Source organism: Malaclemys terrapin, chromosome 7 (assembly GCF_027887155.1).
Source record: "Malaclemys terrapin pileata isolate rMalTer1 chromosome 7, rMalTer1.hap1, whole genome shotgun sequence".
Classification (NCBI taxonomy): domain Eukaryota; kingdom Metazoa; phylum Chordata; order Testudines; family Emydidae; genus Malaclemys; species Malaclemys terrapin.
Window position 1 is genome coordinate 1,556,130 of NC_071511.1, and position 19,277 is coordinate 1,575,406.

Here is a 19,277-nt window from a genome sequence, read left to right on the forward strand (position 1 = left end):
CGCATCGCGCCGCCGGCCCGAGGGAGTCCCGGCAGGCCAGTCCTCCAGTGTCCCAGCATGCCCCGCCCCCCGTGTCCCGCCATGCCTTGCGGCGCGGGACTGGGGTAAAGGTCAGCGCGAGAGCTCCGCTGCTGGGCGCCTTGGGGTTCTGCGCAGGGCTCCGCTCCCGCCGCGGCCATGGCGAAGCAGCCGCAGCCCATCAGCCCCGTGAAGAACTTCTTCGCCGGCGGCTTCGGGGGCGTCTGCCTGGTGTTCGTGGGGCACCCGCTGGACACCATCAAGGTGAGCCTGGGGAGCCAGGGGCCGCCGGGGGGGGGAGTACTACAACTCCCGGCCTGCACCGCGCGGGGGGGGGGGTGGGCAGAGGTACTACAACTCCCGGCCTGCACCGCGCGGGGGGGGGTGGGTAGAGGTACTACGGCTCCCGGCCTGCACCGCGCGGGGGGGGGGTGGGCAGAGGTACTACAACTCCCGGCCTGCACCGCGCGGGGGGGGGTGGGTAGAGGTACTACGGCTCCCGGCCTGCACCGCTCGCGGGGGGGTGGGTAGAGGTACTACAGCTCCCGGCCTGCACCGCGCGGGGGGAAGGGGAGGAGTACTAACCGCGTGGGTGGGGGGAAGAGAGGAGGAGGAGTACAGCTGTGGGGGGGGGTGTAACCTCCAAAAGCTTGTCTCCTTCATCAACAGACGTTGGCCCAATAAAATATATTCTCTCCTCACGTTGCCTGTTTAGGGAGTCATGGTAACTTCTAGTTTTGGCATAAAACCTCCTGACCAGCCTGCAGGGTCCCCCTCTGGGCAGTGGAATCTAGTAGCATCTGAAAGAGAGCTGGTAAAGATGCCAAAAGTCACTGTGCACATTCAGTAAAACTGACACTAGATTCACAAGACCAGGCAACAGTTTTGAGAACATCTAGCCATGAGGGGTGTGCAGAGACTCTGGCAGAATTGTATCTGGACATGGATACTGAGTATCGCCCTTCTCCTCCCCCCCCCCCCCCCACCCTTCTTATTGTATGAAAATGGGACTGACCTGAAAGCTCTGTGTTGATTGACCTGTGATGTATCCTACACACACAGTATTATTACAGGGCGTGTCCTCTTATCTTGGAAGCAATATTTGCATCTAGTTTCTGGCAACTGTGGCAGTGTTTATAATGCCTGTGTCCTCTAGAATGATACGTGATCTGTGCAAACATGTGAAGTCGTGCTGTTTTTCAGAAGCCCTTGGTTTCACCAGTTAACTCGGTCAATTTAAGGTGTCTGCTTCCTACCACACAGAGGCAGCATTGATGTGCCACTCACCATTATCTCATGATATCAATGATCCTGTTTTGTTAGAATTTCACAGGCTGATCATTATCACTTTATTTTAAAGGAGAGACATGAATGGGATATCTGGTACTCTTTGTTCTGTCACTTTGATAGTATATACAAGTGACTTTCTCTTTTTTTTTTTTTTTTTTTTTTTTTTTAAGAGAAATTACTACACTAGCATATGAAGGCAACTCCACTTTGGTCTAAACTCATACCGATGATTCTCTTTGGAGCATTTCCACTCTCAGCCTGTGGTAGCTGGAACTCCCTTGGCCTTCCTTCTGCCATTAATTGAAATAAAAATGTCCCTAAGCTCACTTCTATCTGAGTGTGAACAGTTTCATTATGTTAGCTTATGGGGGCTGTGTGTGTGTGTGTGTGTGTGTGTGTGTGTGTGGAGGAGTGTTCTTCGTACCACTCTGTTTCTAAGAATCTGTCTATTTCAGGTACTCAGATGGCTCCCATTACCATAGTAAGTGAGCACCTCAGGAACGTTAACGTAGTTATCCTCACAACACCCCTGCGGGGTAGGGAAGTGCCATTATCCCTGTTTTACATGTGGAGAACTGAGGCACAGAGAAACTAAATGACTTGCCCAAAATCACAAAGGAAGTTTGTGGTAGAGCTGAGAATTGAACTTGGGTCTCCTAAGTCTCAGGCTAGTCCCCTAACCATTGGCTCATCGTTACTCTCAAAATGGTAGCATCTATCTGTTTTAACAATGTATTTGTTCCAATCTGTGTTTTGCTTGTCTTCATCTACCCAGCGCGTTCATCTTAAGACACTCAGAAAAGTCCAGTTAGCATCTAGAAAAATGAGTGATGACTGGAAATCAAAACTCTTGTTCCAAAAAGCATCAGAAAGTTATAAATTAAGGGAAATTTGTGACCTTGAGCCCCAATAACTAATTGTTACATGTGTTTAAACTCTGTTATGGCAAAGGAGCCTAGAGCTTGAGAGGGGGAAAGGTAGATAAAGAAGTAACTGAAGACCATGAAACAGCAAAGCTGTCCAAAGGCTGCCCAACAGAAGGCTGCTTTGGTGACCTGCCATGAGCTAAAGGGATATAACTGATTGCATCGGGTCTCCTCTTTAATATAGACATCAGACCTGTGGCGAATACAACTTCCAGAGCATGATGGCCCATCGTGATATGAGTGGGAAGCTTTTTGGAATTTAACAAGTATTTGTTCTGGATTATTGATCTACGGATTGATGAAACTGGAGATGAGACACTTCCTTTCCTTTTAATTATATTCTTTAATTTGAAGATAAATAAAACCAAGTTTCATTGGTGACCGTACCTGCATACGGAGTTTAGCAGATGGGGAAAGAGAGCAGTAGAAATGGCGCTGGATCTCAGAAGTGCTTAAAGCAGCCACTCTGCTGTGTAGAGAGTATTAACTTGAATTTAAATTAAGTGTAATATTTATAACACTATTGAAATAACTTAAGGTATTTGTGTTCTTTTTTAGATATTTGCACAAGCTAAAATACTGACTTTTAACCCTTGTACAAATATTACAATGTCTGGTTATAAAACCTATGACTTTAATATGGCTCTCTGGAACTAATCCTAAAAAAGTCATGTACCTTTTAAAAGGGGGGAAAAAAAAGATTTTTTTCTTGTTTTACAGGTGAGACTACAGACCCAACCAAAACCTCAGGCTGGGCAGCCTCCACTCTATTCTGGGACCTTCGACTGTTTCAGACAGACGCTCGTTCGAGAGGTACTGTATACTGGCACTTGCTATGCCTGCCAAAAATGTCAGTTGCTCATGTACATCATTGGAGTGGAATTTTGTGGGAATCTGGTCCCCTTGAGACTATATAAAATCAGGCTATCAATTCAAATGGTTCTAATTCAAAATTTTCATCAGATTGCAAAATCTGACAGAAGAACTGGTAGAGGGAGAAAATAATCTTTTTGGAATGTGTGATAAATAAATAAATATTATTTTTATTTTTAAGTCAGCAATGTCGTTAATGTTAATACCTAAAGTTAAAGGCTGTAATGAACATTGGCAAGTTGTTTGCTGGCTGTATTATTGTAGGTGGTGATTTTTAATGCCTGTGCTATGGAGAGCTCTCTGGAAATCCTAAAATAGAGACTGACTATTGTTGACACAAGCAATGTCTCTAATTTCTTCTAGAACCCATAATCTCCTCTGTGACGAAGCAAAAGAGGAAGTGCTAGTTGAGAATCATAGATTTTTAAGGCCGGAAGGCACCATTGTAGAATCACAGAAATGTAGGGCTGGAAGGGACCTCAATAGGTCACCCTAGTCCAGCCCCCTGCACTGAATCAGGACCAAGTAAACCTAGATGGCCCCTGACTGATGTTTGTCCAGTCTGTTCTAAAAACCTGCAATGACAGGGATTCCGCAGCCTCCCGCGGAAGTCTATTCCACAGCTTAACTACCTTTATAGTTAGGAAACTTTTCTCCTAATACACCTCTACCTCGATATAACGCTGTCCTCGGGAGCCAAAAAATCTTACTGTTTATAGGTGAAACCGCGTTATATTGAACTTGCTTTGATCCACCGGAGTGCGCAGCCCCTTCCCCCCCGCCCCGGAGCACTGCTTTACCGTGTTATATCCAAATTTGTGTTATATCAGGTAGTGTTATATCGAGGTAGAGGTGTATTTAACTTAAATCTCCCTGTGACGGGTTGGATCACAGAAACACCCTTGGGAACTGCAACCTGATGTGCTGAGACTACCTCTGAGGCAGCTTGGGACTTCAGAATCCTGCCTGGTTGAGCCAGACATGCTAGCCTGCTACAAACACAGCCCCAGGCCTGAGCCACGTCCCCCACCAGCTGCAGGCTCAACTGAAAACAGCTTAAGAAGTGCTCCTGTCTCCAGCCTCCGATACCCATCTCCCAATGGGGTCCAAACCCCAAATAAATCCATCTTACCCTGTATAAAGCTTATACATGGTAAACGCATAAATTGTTTGCCCACTAGAACACTGATAGAGGTGCACATCTATTTGCCCCCCCCCCCCCCCCCCGGTATTAATACTTATTCTGGATTAATTAATAAGTGAAAGTGATTTTATTAAATACAAAAAGTAGGATTTCAGTGGTTCCAAGTAATAACAGACAGAACAAAGTGATTACCAAGCAAAATAAAATAAAGCAGGCAAGTCTAAGCCTAATACAGTAAGAAAGTGATTACAGATGAAATCTCACCCTCAGAGATGGTCCAGTAAGCTTCTTTTACAGACTAGCCTCCTTCTAGTCTGGGCCCAGACCTCTGTAGTTACTGTCCTTTGTTCCAGTTTCTATCAGGTATCCTTTGGGGGTGGAGAGGCTACCTCTTGAGCCAGCTGAAGACAAAATGGAAGGGTCTCCCAGGACTTTTTATAGTTTCTCTCTTGTGGGTGGAAACTCCTCCCTCCCTCTGTGTAGAATCCCAGCTACAAGATGGTCTTAGAGTCACATGGGCGAGTCACCTGTCCATGCATGACTTAGTTCTCTACAGGGACGTTCCCAGGAAAGCTCGGATGTGGATTGGCGTCTATCAAGGTTCATTGTTCGCCAAGTACTTCCATTTACTTGAATAATCCCTTCACACTATGTTGACCAAATCTGTCTTATGTGCTTTCTACAGCAAACACTTTAAATACAAGCATAGAGCCAACGCTCATAACTTCAGATATAAAAATGATACCTGCCTACAAATAGGATGAATACATGCAATAGAACATAACCTTTGCAAAGATATGTTACATGGCCTATCTAGCATAAAACATATTCCAGTTATGTTATATTTACATTCATAAGCATATTTCTATAAAGCAATATTGGGTGCAACATCACATCCCTTGCTGCAGATTAAGCCCATTACTACTTGTCCTATCTTCAGTAGACATGGAGAACAACTGATCACTCTCCTCTTTATAACAGTCTTATGTTAATGACTGTTATCAGGTCCATCCTCTGTCAAGGCTAGGCATGCCCATTTTTTTCATCTTTCCTCCTAGGTCAGGTTTCCTAAACCCTTTAATATGGTTTTTTGCTCTCCGCTGGACTCTCCAATTTGTTTATATTTTTCTTAAACTGTGGTGCCCAGAACTGGATACAGCTCCAGAGAGCTGAGGTCTCACTGGTGCTGAGCATCTTGCATACGACACACCCCAGTGTGTTAACAGGAGTATCAGCCTTTTTTGTAATGGCATCACATTGTCTGGTATTTAATTTGTGATCCATTATAACCCCAGATCCTTTTCAGCAGCACTACCCTCTAGCCACTTACTCCCCATTTTGTAGCTGTGCATTTGATTTTTCCTTCTTAAATGTACTACCTTGCACTTCTCTTTATAAAATGTTATTTGATGTCTTCTGTAAATCTTATAAGCACACTTTCCGCTCCATTATCCAAGTCATTCATGAAAATATCGAATAGCACCGAACTCGGGATTGATCCCTGTGGGACCCCAATAGATATGTCATCCCAGTACGACAGCGAACCCTTGATATAGCTACTGTCTCTGCCACTTTATAGTAATTTTATCTAAATCAAACTTCTCTAGTTTGTGTATGAGACTGTCATGTGGGACTGTGTCAAAAGCCTTATTAAACTCAAGATACATCATATCTACAGTTTCCCTCCTATTTGCTAAGCCAGTAACCCTGTCAGAAGAAAATTTAAGTTGGTATGGCATGATTTGGTTCTTGACAGATCCATGCGAGGTCATCTTGTAACCCTATTATTCTCTAGGGGCATATACATTGTTTAATAATTTTGCTCCAGTATTTTTCTAGGTGTCCAAGTTTGGCTAACTAGCCTATAATGGCCCAGGTCCTCTTTGTTCCACTTGTTGAAGATAGGTGCTATGTTTGCCCTTCACCAGTCCTGCATGAGTTCTCGAAGATAATTCCTAATGGTTCCGACATTGCTTTAGCTAGTTCCTTAAGTACCCAAGAATGGATTACATGAGGCCCTGCCAGCATGAATACATGGAACTTACCTAACTATTCTCTAACCTGTTTTCCCCTATTTGGCCTGCATTTCTTCCCGGGGGGAGGAAGGAAAAAAGGGGTGCTAATGTCAGGGTGTCCCCCTCCCCCACTCCTGTACCCCATCTCCACTGACACGACAGAGCTCAGGACGGAGGGAGCTTGCTGGCAACAGCTGTCATCTCAACTTACTGATCTACTTAGAAAGGCAATGTACTTAGCGTGGGGTCAGCGTACTTAGAGAGGAAATGTGCGTCACACACACACACACCTCTCTCCAGGCACCAGCGAAGGAAGCAGGTGCCTAGGGTGGCCAACAGAAAGGGGTGGCACTCCGTCGGGGTATTCGGCAGCACTTCGGTGGCAACTCAAGCACTCCGCTTTAGTCTTCGGCGGCAGGTCCTTCACTCTGTCTCTTCCTCTCCGGTGACAGCTAAATCGGGGTTTTCTTTTATTTACCTTTTTTCCCCCCCTTCGTCGCTTGTTGCCTATCACCAGGGAGGAGTCTGGCACACTGTAGACATGCTGAGTGTCAGGGTTATACTGAAATGTTGCCTTTTGAAGACTGTAATACAGTACGTGTGTGTCTCTGTACCTGTATATGAGAGACATGTACTGAGCCATGCGGGTTTCGAACAGGACTGTGTTTAAGGGGGTCACTAGCTACTTTAGAGTTGGGGTGGCAGAGAGCTGAACTAGTGCTGGTGAAAAACATGAAGAAGCAATGGAGGCAGGATGGCAGTTATTTGGAGAGTAAGAAAATCTATGGCTTAGCCTAGTGCCATCTTGGTAGGTATGTTTTTGGAGTCTCCTCCCCAAATTCCCCCCTCCCCCCCCCCGGGCTAGCAAGTCCTGGCATGACTTCCCCACAGGCCCTCTGGGCTGTGTTTTAAAACTGTATCACGGCAAATCCCTTTCATTCATGCAGCTGGCCGCCTTTGCTGTGATCATCTTGTATAGTAACTTTATTTGCTTCTTGATGTGGTGAAATATTTATCGCCCTAAAGAATGCTGCATGAAACCTAAATAATCCGCTGTGTCTTGCAGGGAGTCCGAGGCTTGTATAAAGGAATGGCAGCTCCGATTATTGGAGTGACTCCCATGTTTGCTGTGTGCTTCTTTGGATTTGGTTTGGGGAAAAAACTCCAGCAGAGGAATCCTGATGACATTCTGACGTAAGTTCTGGGTTGTTCAGACGCTTGGGATCCCTTTTCTACGGCTCCCAGCCTGCTGTGTTGAATTACACGTTCGGTTGTGGTGTAAATGTGTCTCCTCTCTGGATTAGAAATATCCTTAAAAAACCCAAAACACTGGTGGTGGTAATACTCCTAAAAGCGTGGGACTGATAGCACAGGCTAAAAACAGACAGCAGGTGGGCAAGTACTGTACAATTCCCTCCCTGTGCAGAAAGACCGTCATTAAAGAACTCCGTTGTAGCTGAATACCGTATGTGTTACATAATGATAATGACTTAGAACAGCCTTGCTGTTAAGGGAAACTGAGTGGAAAGATTACATGTATATTCCAGTATAGCCATCTGACAGACCAGGTGGTCACAAGACATGACCTTTCCTTCTTGCTAGTGGTAAGTGGGACTCTCACTGCAGCCACTCTGTAGGTTAGGTTATTAATTGCAGGAGTGTTTCTCTTAGGGCACGTCTACACTACTTGCCAGATAGATCGATCACTACCCACCGATCAGGGATCGATTGATCGCGTAGATGCGATCAATCGATCCCCGATCGCTCTGCCGTCGACTCCGGAACTGCACCGCAGCGAGAGGCGGCAGCGGAGTCGACGGGGGAGCAGCAGTGGTTGACTCGCCACCATCCTCACGGCCAGGTAAATTGACCTAAGATACGCCGACATAAGTTGCGTGTCTTAGAGAGAGAGAGAGAGAGACACACACACACCCCCTCCCCTCCCCCAATGTAGCCGTAGTTATGGCTGAAGAGGTATTGCTATGGTCAGCCTCATGACGTTTTGGAACAACATTTCCCCTGCTCCTTTGTTGGCCCCCCGTTGGAATTCTGTGGATGGCTGATAACCTGTCACAGATGCATAACATTTTATTTGTGAATGAGAAGTTTTTTAATTAAAAAAATTGGTTTATTTTTGAAATGTTCAACTTGCCATAGCCTTAGTCTCTAGAAAGGACCAGTGTGTGACACATCTGAAGAAATCTGGCTTAGGAAGAACAAAGGGGGTTTGAAAATCCTGTACTACTCATCCACTTGCTGGGGTTTCTAACAGAAATGGCACTCCAGATGCACATCTAATATACTTGTGTATACATTTGTTCAAGAGCTTTGCTCACTCAACTGTTCCAAATCCATCATGGTTCTCTCAAGTTTTCTTATAAATCAAGAAATTTAAAGCTTGTTTCATACACTTGGATTCCCATTGAACTCAATTGTTCAGTGCTTTACTGAATTGGGCCTTAAGACTTACGGTTCTAGAGCAGAACTTATTTGTGTTCCCCTTCTTTGGGTCAGTAATTGCCTATGGTCCTCCTGCTCCCCCCCTCCCCCCCCATTCATGCACCAGCGCCCTGCCAGCAGCAGCACAGAAGTAAGGGTGGCAATGTGGGTGGATATTTGTCAAGATCACTTTTCACAGCAGACTTACCACTCTATTGCCACCCTTCTGTGCTGCTGCTGCCACCCTGAAGCTGACAACTAGAGCCCCACCACTGCCCCCTGGTGAGGGATGGGGGGGAGCCTGGGCGGCAGGGCTCTGACTGTCAGCCCCTGGGTGACGGGGCTTTACCTGTTGCCTTTATCCCATCCCCCCCCTTCTCCCAGCTGTGCATGGCCCTTCTGTACAAGCCCCAGCCACGCAGGGCTGACAGCCAGAGCTCTTTTCTCCCCCCCTGCCCCCCAAAAAGGGGGGGCACACAGCTCGGGCCCACCAAATGACTTGGTCACACTCTGTATATTGTAGCATGAAACGTAAGCACATTGAGTAATACAAAATACTATGAATGCACACGAGCAGAAGTATATTTGCTGAGGGAACCATAGCTTTGGATTTCCAAACTCTTTTATGTTGAACTGTAATGTTGCATTAAGTCCTTTCACACTGACTAGATTAAATGTCATGTTTATTGGATTATTTATCTTGGGATCTTTATTTTCCTGTGTTCTCTGCACAGATATCCCCAGCTGTTTGCTGCTGGCATGTTATCTGGAGTGTTCACAACAGCAATCATGGCTCCAGGAGAGAGAATCAAGTGCCTTTTACAGGTAAGACTTTGTGTGTGGAGGGGGAGAAATTCCCACCCTTTAATTTCAGGTGTGTCGTCTGAGTTAAAAAGCCCTTGCTAGGGAGATAGAATTCCTCTAATTAGCATATTTACTCTGTATTGAATTTAGAAAGTGCCCCTTTCAGCAGGGCTGAGGCATAACTTGATGCGACTCTGTCCTGGAGAAGCATTATACAGCTTCCGTTTGGTAAATACAACATGCACTCCTATACACACCATTCAGCAGATACGCATCATCGCCCGAGGATACCAGCTGACCACTTGGGCACTTCTGAAATCCGGAGAGTCTCTCAGCTTCTCGTGTAAAACAAAGCCTTTATAGTAACTATCGGGTTCGTGAAACTCTTGCATGATAAAGATTTTGCCCCTAGTTCCCTGGAATCCTTGTATGTAACAGAAGGACCTATTTCAAAAATATATAAAACAAGCTATTATAAAACTAGTCTAGTGACCATAAACTTTAAACCTGTCACAGTCCTTGGTCTTTTGAAACCCCGGTGGGAAATGTGAATTTGAACAAATGAAAATATTGTCTGTGCCAGACCTTCTGATCTCTACCCTCTCTCACTCTGACGGCTGTAATGGATGTTAGATATTGATTCCAACATGCAAAGCATTATCACAGGACATCTTTTATTCAAAAAAAATTGTCTGAGTTCTATGAAATTTCCTTGGAGTCCTATTCTAATCAGTGTAAATCTGGAGTAACTTGACTGATTTCAGCTGAGTTATTTCAGACTTAAACGGGTGAAAACGAGGTAAGCATCGACTCTTACTTTGGCACGATCCAGCCAGTGCGTGGTTCAGTAAACACCTATGGAAGCAGATCCTTTTCAGTCTGGGTAGGAGAGAAATTTTAGTAAGTGTAAACTATGCAGTGGCTGAACATGAAGGGGAGTGTTTATTAGGTTCTCAAACTGTGGGTCAGGTCCCCAAAGTGGGTTGCGACCTCCTTTGAATGGGGTCGCCAGGACTGGCTTAGACTTGCTGGGGCCCGGGGCTGAAGCCCAAGCTCCGCTGCCCACTGGAGTTGCATTGGCCTCTCAGCGTTTCTCAGATGCAGCCACCAGAGGTTTTTCTTGCGGCCACAGCCTCCTGGGCAGTGATTGGAGGGGGAGCGGCAGAGCCACAAACGCCAGAGGAGCAGGCAGCCAGTGTGAGTTCCCCACCTGGCCAGGGACAGTGGGGTTCAGCTCTGGGGTGGTGGGCTCTGTCCTCCGGCCACACAGCAGCAGGCTCCATCCAACGGCTTTGGGCTCCAGCCCCAGCCCCGGGCTCACCGCCCAATCGCCCCTGGTGCTGCCCCTGGCCCCCCCGCTGCCTGCCTACTCACTGCCCTATCCAAGACTTAATTTGTCCTCGGCTTACCAGGGCTGAGTAAGTCTGTTGTGAAAAGTGGTATCTGTATGTTTGTTAATATCACTTTTCACTTTCTTCTAGCTATCAAGTCTGCTGCTATGAAAAGTGATATTAACAAGTGATATTAACAAACATACAAATATCACTTTTCACAGAAGCAAATTTACTAGCTAGCAAGTCATTAAAAATGCCCCCCCAAAAAAACAAACCCCCAACCAAGAACAAAAGACAATTACGTGAAACACAAATAATGTACTTTGCTATTATCTTTAGATCCAATAAGGAATACATACAACTATACATTATTTTTATTATTAGGTCTGCAAAAAACCCTACATAAATAAATTACTCTGATTGAAGCTGTGTATGTGCATATTTATTTGTTTTTTCTAAATTTAATTAAGTATTTTAGGAAAAATTGTCAGAGCGGCCACCAGCAAGAGTATGTGGCCACACTCTCTGAGGCCACCAAAATGTTCGTTGCGAGAACCCCTGGCCGACATCACAGGGGTGTCTGCCAGTTGAGGAAAGACTACAGGGAGAAAAGGGAGAAAAAGCGGGCTGGGAATATGGTGACTTCACATGCATTGTACCAGTCTGTCTATATATCAGCAGGAGCCCAGTGGCATACGTTCCTTGGGGGGCTTCTGCTCACATGAAAAAGGGCTGAGCTGGTAACTTCCACTTGACAGTGTAGCTTTAGAAAGCACAAGCGTTCCAAATGACTATTTGGGTTATGCCTGGTAAACAATTGCTTTAATTCTCCAGATCCAGGCTGCTTCAGGTGAAATTAAATACGGTGGCCCAATGGACTGTGCGAAACAGCTGTACCGTGAGGCTGGAATTCGAGGCATATACAAAGGAACCGTGCTCACCCTCATGAGAGGTAATTGGAGTAAATATATTCTAATAGTACCCCTGCAGGAAGAGAAGCATCAGAACAAAACTGACCCAACATCGTAAATCTCACCCTGGGCCATTGAGAGATGTTGTGCATCAGTTTTATGCGCTGCAGTTTTCACAGCTACCCCTGTGTCTCATGGGGATTGAGAATTGCGACTAGGATGTGTCGCAGGGTTGGTGGGGGTGGGGAGAGGAAGGAGGACTAGAGGGAGTACAAAAGGGAATGAGGGGAGGAGGGCTAGAAATGGACACAAAGGGATTTGAGAGGTAAAGACCAATCAAAGCCAAGACGCAGAAGGCTATGATAGACTTCCAGGATGGGCGAGGGATGATGGGTCTGGGGAAAGAAGCAGAGAGACAGAGAAGAAAAAAGAGGAAGCTAGCATTTTCTTAACTTTGGGATGGGGTTTGTACATGAGACTCCCAGTCTGAGATGGTCAATAGGATTGGTTATTGAAAGATGCAATGAATTACTCTTTATCCCAACTTGAAAGTGTTATTTATTTGTTCACTCATTTTTGGTGTGGAGGAAAAATACTTTGTGTGTCCCTCATGTTCCTTTCCCTCTCCTTTTTATAAAAAACAAAAATTTTTATTTAAAGGCACCTATAATGAACAAATTAAAGCCCCATGGGTCAGGTTAGAAATATGTTTGATGCTTTCTCCCCTGAATGAGGTTAAAATATGCCCCGTCTGGGGGCAGTGATTTCACCTGAGCATCCTTAAATAGAGAAACTGTAGGCATTTTGCGTTTCCACCAGCCCAGGAAACGATCTGTCCCATGACTCTCATAGGATTGTAACAGCTAGAGCAGCATGGACAACATGCCTGGCAGAACTGGTTGTCTGATCCTCGCCATGGGCTTGAGCATTGGCTGCATGACAATATAAAAAAGCAGAAAGTTTGGTTGGAACAAACGGCTGTGAACCCGTTACAAAGCTACTGAGACTGGCTTAATCTGCCCAGTCTCCAGTTTGGGGAGCTTAGACCTGTCTCGTAGTCAGGGTAACAATGTGACTGGAAGGGCTGGTGACTCAGAGGTTCAGGAATAGGTGTTTCTGCAGCCATGCCCCTGCTCTTTCTGAAAATGTTCTTGCTGCTCCATCCAGACAGACAGCAGTTTGCACAGGCTCAGAAAGGGAACTTAGTGGTACTTGATGGCATTGCTGAGGCTGGTGCAGAACAGTCCTTAAGGTTGGCAGCTGATGTGAGCCCAGAGCTTCCCCTTAGGGGTGAATACTTCCTTTCCTCTCTCTTTTCCCCCTGCATGCGGAGGCGATCAGGTGTCATTAGTCTCTTTATTGTTCTCCCAACTAGATGTTCCAGCCAGTGGAATGTACTTCATGACGTATGAATGGCTGAAAAACATTCTGACCCCTGAGGGGAAGAGGTTAGTTAAATCCTAAGTCAGGGCAATGCTGACTTTCTCCAGACACTTCCAGTCCATTTCTCCTGCTAAGCAAATGAGAGCAAAATCACCAGAGTAGTGTCTTTTGTGATTGCTGAGGCATTTGCTGTCAGTGGCTTTCCCAGCCAGATGACTCATCTCACTGTGGGATTGGATTGATTGTTGAATGGTATTTGAAGCACTCCTCTTAATGGCACAATTAGAAAAGCATTCAGTGTGAGATGCACCCGTTCTGCGTCCCTGCTGTGTGCTAAAAGCTGGTCTTTCAGGCATCCTTGTCATGCTGCAAGTATGAGAGAGCAATAAGAGTTGAGCCTTTCCCATGGAGAGACAGCACATTATGGCCACAAGTTTCTCACTCTGAATTCCTACAGTGGCTGCTCTCACGCCGGGTCTGTACCATTGTAATGTCTTATCTCTCAGCCAAGCTACCTTTCTGATCTTTATGTATTCGTTTAAAGAGAGACCCCTTTCCAATTCAATATTTCTGCAGTGTCAGTGACCTCAGCGTGCCTAGGATTCTCTTTGCCGGGGGTATGGCAGGGATCTTCAACTGGGCTGTTGCCATCCCTCCAGATGTGCTGAAATCCCGCTTCCAGACTGGTGAGTCAGATGTCAGCCGTGTAAGAGCTCCACAAGATGTAGCATTTCTGTGGGCTGGGTGGACAATCCAATAGAGAAGCTTATGGCTGGGCAGAATTTTAGAAAGGAGGCAGTGTGGCCTAGCTCCTACAGCACTAGACTGGGACTCCGGAGACCTGGGTTCTGTTTCCAGCTCTGCTACAGGTTTACTGGGTGACCTTGAGCAAGTTACTTCATCTGTGCCCCCATCTGTAAAATGATACGTCCTTTGCAAATTTCTTTGAGAGCTGTGCTGAAAGGTGCTGTAGAAGAGCTAGGTGGTATTTATTACAAATATACCCCCATTGAAAGTGCTTAATCATTTCAGATAAGACTGGGCACACTTGCATTGGTTCAGACAGGTGATATCTAAAATAAAATCACAGTGGAGCAGGGAACACCATCGTTATGCCTCTCTCTCACAATCCATTGCTTTTCCTGACTGGCAAATCTGCAAACATCATGGAAATATCTACAGTCCATAGAATTGCCGTAGGGACAGCCCAGTCCCTGGGGAGAACAGACAGTTGGGGTTGCTGGGCTCCAGCAAAGGCTGCCGTTAGGATTCTGGTTGATTCCTTCGGCATTCCTCCCAGAGGAATATTCCTGTACACCAGAGCCCTGCAGCAGGCTCTGGCTCTGCCTTGCATTGACGAGATCCCTGCATCTTCTCTGTCACGCATCAAGGACCTAGGCAGAGCTTCTGTCCCAGTGGATCCAACAGTGGTTGCTGATGCAGGAAAACCCTTTTGTTTGTGGTGTGTTTTTTGTTTTGTTTGCTTTGTAATTTAGCTTCTGTGATGCTCCAGACCAAGGGACCAAAACCTGAATGGGATATAGTAGAATATTGCAGCCCCTGCTCCACTGAGTCACTTTCCAAAAGTTGTTTGTGACTCTGAAGGGTTAGTCTGGAGTAGCTGGTCAAGGGCCCCGTAATGGTAATACTTTCCAGTGGCATGTCACATGACCAGGTAATTTGTTCCTATAAAATCACTTTCCTCAAACACCTGGTCAGATCTGTGTAACATCAGCATTAAAATGGAGCCTGTAGTTGTCACTGGAAAGCCACTGCCATTCCTCGCTCTAGTATGTAGGAGGATATTCTTCTTGAGAACAGACCAGCGTTGTTTCTTGCAAACCCGCTTTATTGATTGATACATCACTGACTCTCCACCTGCCGATGCTGTTCGCGTGACCAGCGGTAATAACGCCAGATTGAAGCTCCCAGTTTTCTAACCCTTAGCTTAAGTTCCTCTTTTTTTTTTCTTTTTTTTTTTTTTTTTTTCCCCCCAGGTGACCCGATTATTATTTAAAACCATTACAGTGCTGGTGAGCATATGGCTCCTGCTCACTGGGTCTTTGTTTGAGTTGTCAGTGACGTACTAGACTAAAAGGGGGAGGGAGAGCTAGCTCAGTGGTTTGCGCATTGGCCTGCTAAACCCAGGGTTGTGAGTTCAATCCTTGAGGGGGCCACTTAGGGATCTGGGGCAAAAATCTGTCAGGGATGGTACTTGGTCCTGCTAGTGAAGGCAGGGGACTGGACTCGATGACCTTTCAAGGTCCCTTCCAGTTCTATGAGAGAGATTTATCTCCATATAATAAAAGTAAATAAATAGTCTTTGAAATCATTTGTTACTTGGAAAATAATCCATATGAATTACAGTGGAAGGCCACAGTGCAACAATTAGTCTCAGCCGGCTGCATTCACAAACCATAGATGGCATGTTCTGCTTCTGTCAACAGCTGCTCCAGGGAAGTATCCTAATGGCTTTAGGGATGTGCTGAGGGAGCTTATCAGAGAGGAAGGAGTCTCATCCCTATACAAAGGGTTCACAGCCGTTATGATAAGGGCCTTTCCCGCTAACGCAGTAAGTAAACCATGATATCTGCAGGGAGCTGGCTACTTGCATCCTAAATATCTGCAGGGAGCTGGCTACTTGCATCCTAAATACCTAGTGGGTGTAAAGGAGGCAGTTAACTCTGATTCCAGACTGTTTGACTGTTGTATTCTCTCACTAGTGCTGCACACCCCTGGGTGTATGGTCTGGGGGATCTATTTCCAAGCTTTTAAAAGACTGGCTCAAATCTCTGTAGGTGGGAAACTAAAGTAGGCTGTAGGGATAGCGCTAACAGAAATAGGGGCACAGGCTTTGCACTAAACCCCTCTTGGTGTTAGCAGATGTGTAGAACTGTTAGTTTGTTCTAACCCAAGTGCCAGCACTTTGAATGGCTAGATTGAATCTGCACCTGTTTTAAATGGAAGGATCTAACAAATGACACTGAAGATCAGAAATTCTGCCTCTGCTATAGAGGGACACAGTCATATCTTGGACTGGAAGTAATGACAAGTCATGTAAAGGGGGGGAACACACCATGTTTGGGGTTTATAATGCTGCTGTACCCCTCAGCTTTGAGAAGACCTTTTCCAAACACTCCAGCGTTGTGCCTAAGGCTCATCTGATCCTTGTGTTCTGTGTCTGTTCCAGGCCTGTTTCCTTGGTTTCGAAGTTGCTATGAAGTTCCTTAACTGGGCTGCACCAAGTCTGTGAAGACTAGGAAATGTCCTCCTGGGACAGGAAAAAAAGACCCTGGTGCTGGATTAAAGGGTGACTTGAGAAACCATAGGAATTATTAGTTTTCTAATCCCCATTGCCTTACTCACATCCTCTGGATGGTATAACAGGTGCCATTCTGAACCTTGAGCCATAACTCTGATGTAGAGTTTTCATGAGGAGCGGGAAGTACGAGTACGCTTACCTTCTGAACCAAATGCACCATAGCAGTGATGCTGCTAATAGACACTTATTGCTATTACAGTGAGAGTCCCTAAGTACTTCCTCTGGAAGAAGGGGAGACTCTTAATTTCTTTCTTTATTTACTGAAGAAGCCGTTAGTGCTGAAAATCTTTCGAAATAGTAATTACCAGCCAGCGTGCACTTAATTCTCAGGATATAGCTTAACACTTTATTGCCAATGTTGAGGTGAGACGCTATTTTCCATCAGTTATAGATACTCATCAGCTGTTAGCATGTTGATGGTGCCTTTATTTTATGCGCATGTAATGAGGGGCAATATGGAACAGAACAGATTATAGCTTAAAAAAATCCTAATTCTGGGGAGAGGGGGCAGGGAGGGATTCTAAAGCATTATGGAGGACCTTGTATGATGACCACCTTGAACAGATGAAAGGTGCACGATGGAACTAAGAGTTAAAGTGAATTATGCCCAACTTCCTTGACTAAGCACTGCTAACCCGGCTGGCGGGGGCATTCAGCAGAGAAACAAGTTCTAACTGATCTCATCTCTCTTCAAAATCCTTTCTTTCCCCCCTCTGAAATCCCTTTGGTATTTCCTGATTCACTGACTATATCCAGAACACAACTTCACAAATACCATATGACTCATTGCAATCTATGCTATATCTGATGTCCCTGAATGATGCATTCTGGGAGATGGTGACCTAGGAAGTACTGAGAGGATTTCAAAGTGGGAGAAGACTTCAACTTATTTTGGTGCTGAATTCCTTCCATGGCTTACTTAATGGGGACAGACAGCGTCTGGCTCCTCAAATCAGCATTAAGAGATCCTGTTAAACATAACCAATTTTGAATTGACACGATTGATGCAAGGGACAGGCAAGACAGTCTGTAACCTGTTCCAGTTGTGATTAAATGATCCTATTTTATCAGGACTCAATAAAGTTTGCCGCTGCTCAGCTAGAATGTTTGCTTGTGGTTTTGTGCACTCGGCATTTTGGCGCATGATTAGCGTATGCAAAGGGCATACAAATATTCCCTTACACTTTGTTCAGAGATCTGCCTACCTTGAAGTATGGATGGGTACCTGTCTTTGGTGGTGGTAATTCTATGCCTCTCAACCTTTAGACCTGCCGCTGTCTGATACGCGCCACTGAAATGTGTGACAAATGGCTGAAATGGGCAATCGCTGAGGGGTTTTTTTGTTTGTGGTGCCACCACTGCTAGGTTAAAATGGTTTTTAAGGCTGTTTTCTCATGGTGGGACGCAAACAAAGCAGCTGTTACAGGTGTGGTGGGGGGACTGGGTTAGGGAGAAGATCCCTGCCTAGATTCCTCAGGAGGCACCAAGGGAAGTGAGGGCTGGGGAATGAGGAGTTGTCCCTAACCAGGTCCACCAAGGCATACAATTAATTTAGCACGCTTTCCATTAATGAGGCTGTCCCTGCCAGGCTGCCCCCTGCTACAACACCTGCAGCTCAGGACCCTGCTCCTGTTGTACTTAAAGTACTGCACAGGATCTTTTCAGGGGGAATAAGACAAAATGCCACATTTATTAGTAATACATGTATTCATTAACACTGTATTATATGCATATAATATATTACACTCACACAAACACACTCCGTCTTGTTGTTACCAATTAGTTGCTCCCCTTAACTTCACTGGCCAGGTGAGTTAGATGGGGGAGGGGACAGTTGAGGCTGTCTGGAGGTGCTGCCTTCCATGCCTTGCTCATCCACACCTCATTCATTCAACAGGGCAATTGATTAAGAGTGGGGGGTGGGGGAAGAGCTTTTGTTCTACTGCTAGCAAACAGAAATTTTTCTTCTATCTTATTCTATCCTTAGGGGCTATAATATTATACCAAGGGCAATGCAAAGTTTTTAAATGAGGCTTTGATACAAAGTTCCATGAAAACAGAGGTCACACGTGGGTAGACCCACCACAAGGTTATATGAAGAGGCACAATGTAAAGTCATATGAAAATTATCAGAGATTGATCTACATTGTCCCCCTTTTGACCTCTCAAGAACAATTCTTGAGTGGTCACCATATAAATCTTTTGTATTTGTTGCAAACAAACCAAACAATTATAACCAGGTGAATATAACTAAAACCATTACAATTGACTAAACACCAGATATAACATAAACACAAATGCAAACAATTATAATTATAATAATTGGAAATACAACAAAACCATTACCATTACAATAATTGGGTACATTGACAAACAAAATGAGGCCCAAGTTTGATGCTGCAATAGCCATCAAACAATAAAAGTCACTGAGGTCAGGACCTTCTTAAGCACACACAACAAATAAGATTTTGTAGGAGTACCACAGTTGTTATGCAAGGTTAAGCTGATTTGGACTTAAACTAACATTCAGTTGCTAAAATGTTGTAGAATTCCCTATTTTTAACAGTTGTTCTCAGAGGTTTCTGGGGACCTGAAAGATGGGGCCATACAATTATGGGCCAAGGTCTTACAGGTTATGGGGGCCCAAGAACTACCCTTCAGGGCTTGGGGAAATAGAACCAGAGTGCATAGAGGAAAGTGTGGAATTAACAATACAAGCAAATGTAACTAACAATACAAATGTATCAAGAACAAAAATGAACAACAAAATGACTATTAGAGAAACCTGATGCACTGGGAACCAAAGTTTTTTTGGACA

General features: G+C 45.2%; 1 protein-coding gene across 1 annotated transcript; it reads left to right on the top strand.

The window, feature by feature from the left end:
- The first annotated feature begins 87 nt into the window (after positions 1–87).
- On the top strand, positions 88–17,556 carry SLC25A20 (solute carrier family 25 member 20). The gene is made up of 9 exons (XM_054036070.1): positions 88–282; positions 2,955–3,047; positions 7,333–7,460; positions 9,440–9,530; positions 11,678–11,795; positions 13,130–13,202; positions 13,714–13,823; positions 15,585–15,709; positions 16,328–17,556. The coding sequence occupies exons 1-9, from the start codon at positions 178–180 to the stop codon at positions 16,388–16,390; spliced, it is 906 nt and encodes a 301-aa protein (XP_053892045.1). The 5' UTR covers positions 88–177; the 3' UTR covers positions 16,391–17,556.
- Positions 17,557–19,277: the final 1,721 nt, after the last annotated feature.

Excerpts from the sequence above, each read along its gene's own strand:
- SLC25A20 (XM_054036070.1), top strand. The coding sequence starts at position 178 with ATGGCGAAGCAGCCGCAGCCCATCAGCCCCGTGAAGAACTTCTTCGCC. Across the intron at positions 9,531-11,677 it reads GAATCAAGTGCCTTTTACAG|ATCCAGGCTGCTTCAGGTGA; the intron begins GTAAGACTTTGT and ends TTAATTCTCCAG. Across the intron at positions 15,710-16,327 it reads GGGCCTTTCCCGCTAACGCA|GCCTGTTTCCTTGGTTTCGA; the intron begins GTAAGTAAACCA and ends TGTCTGTTCCAG.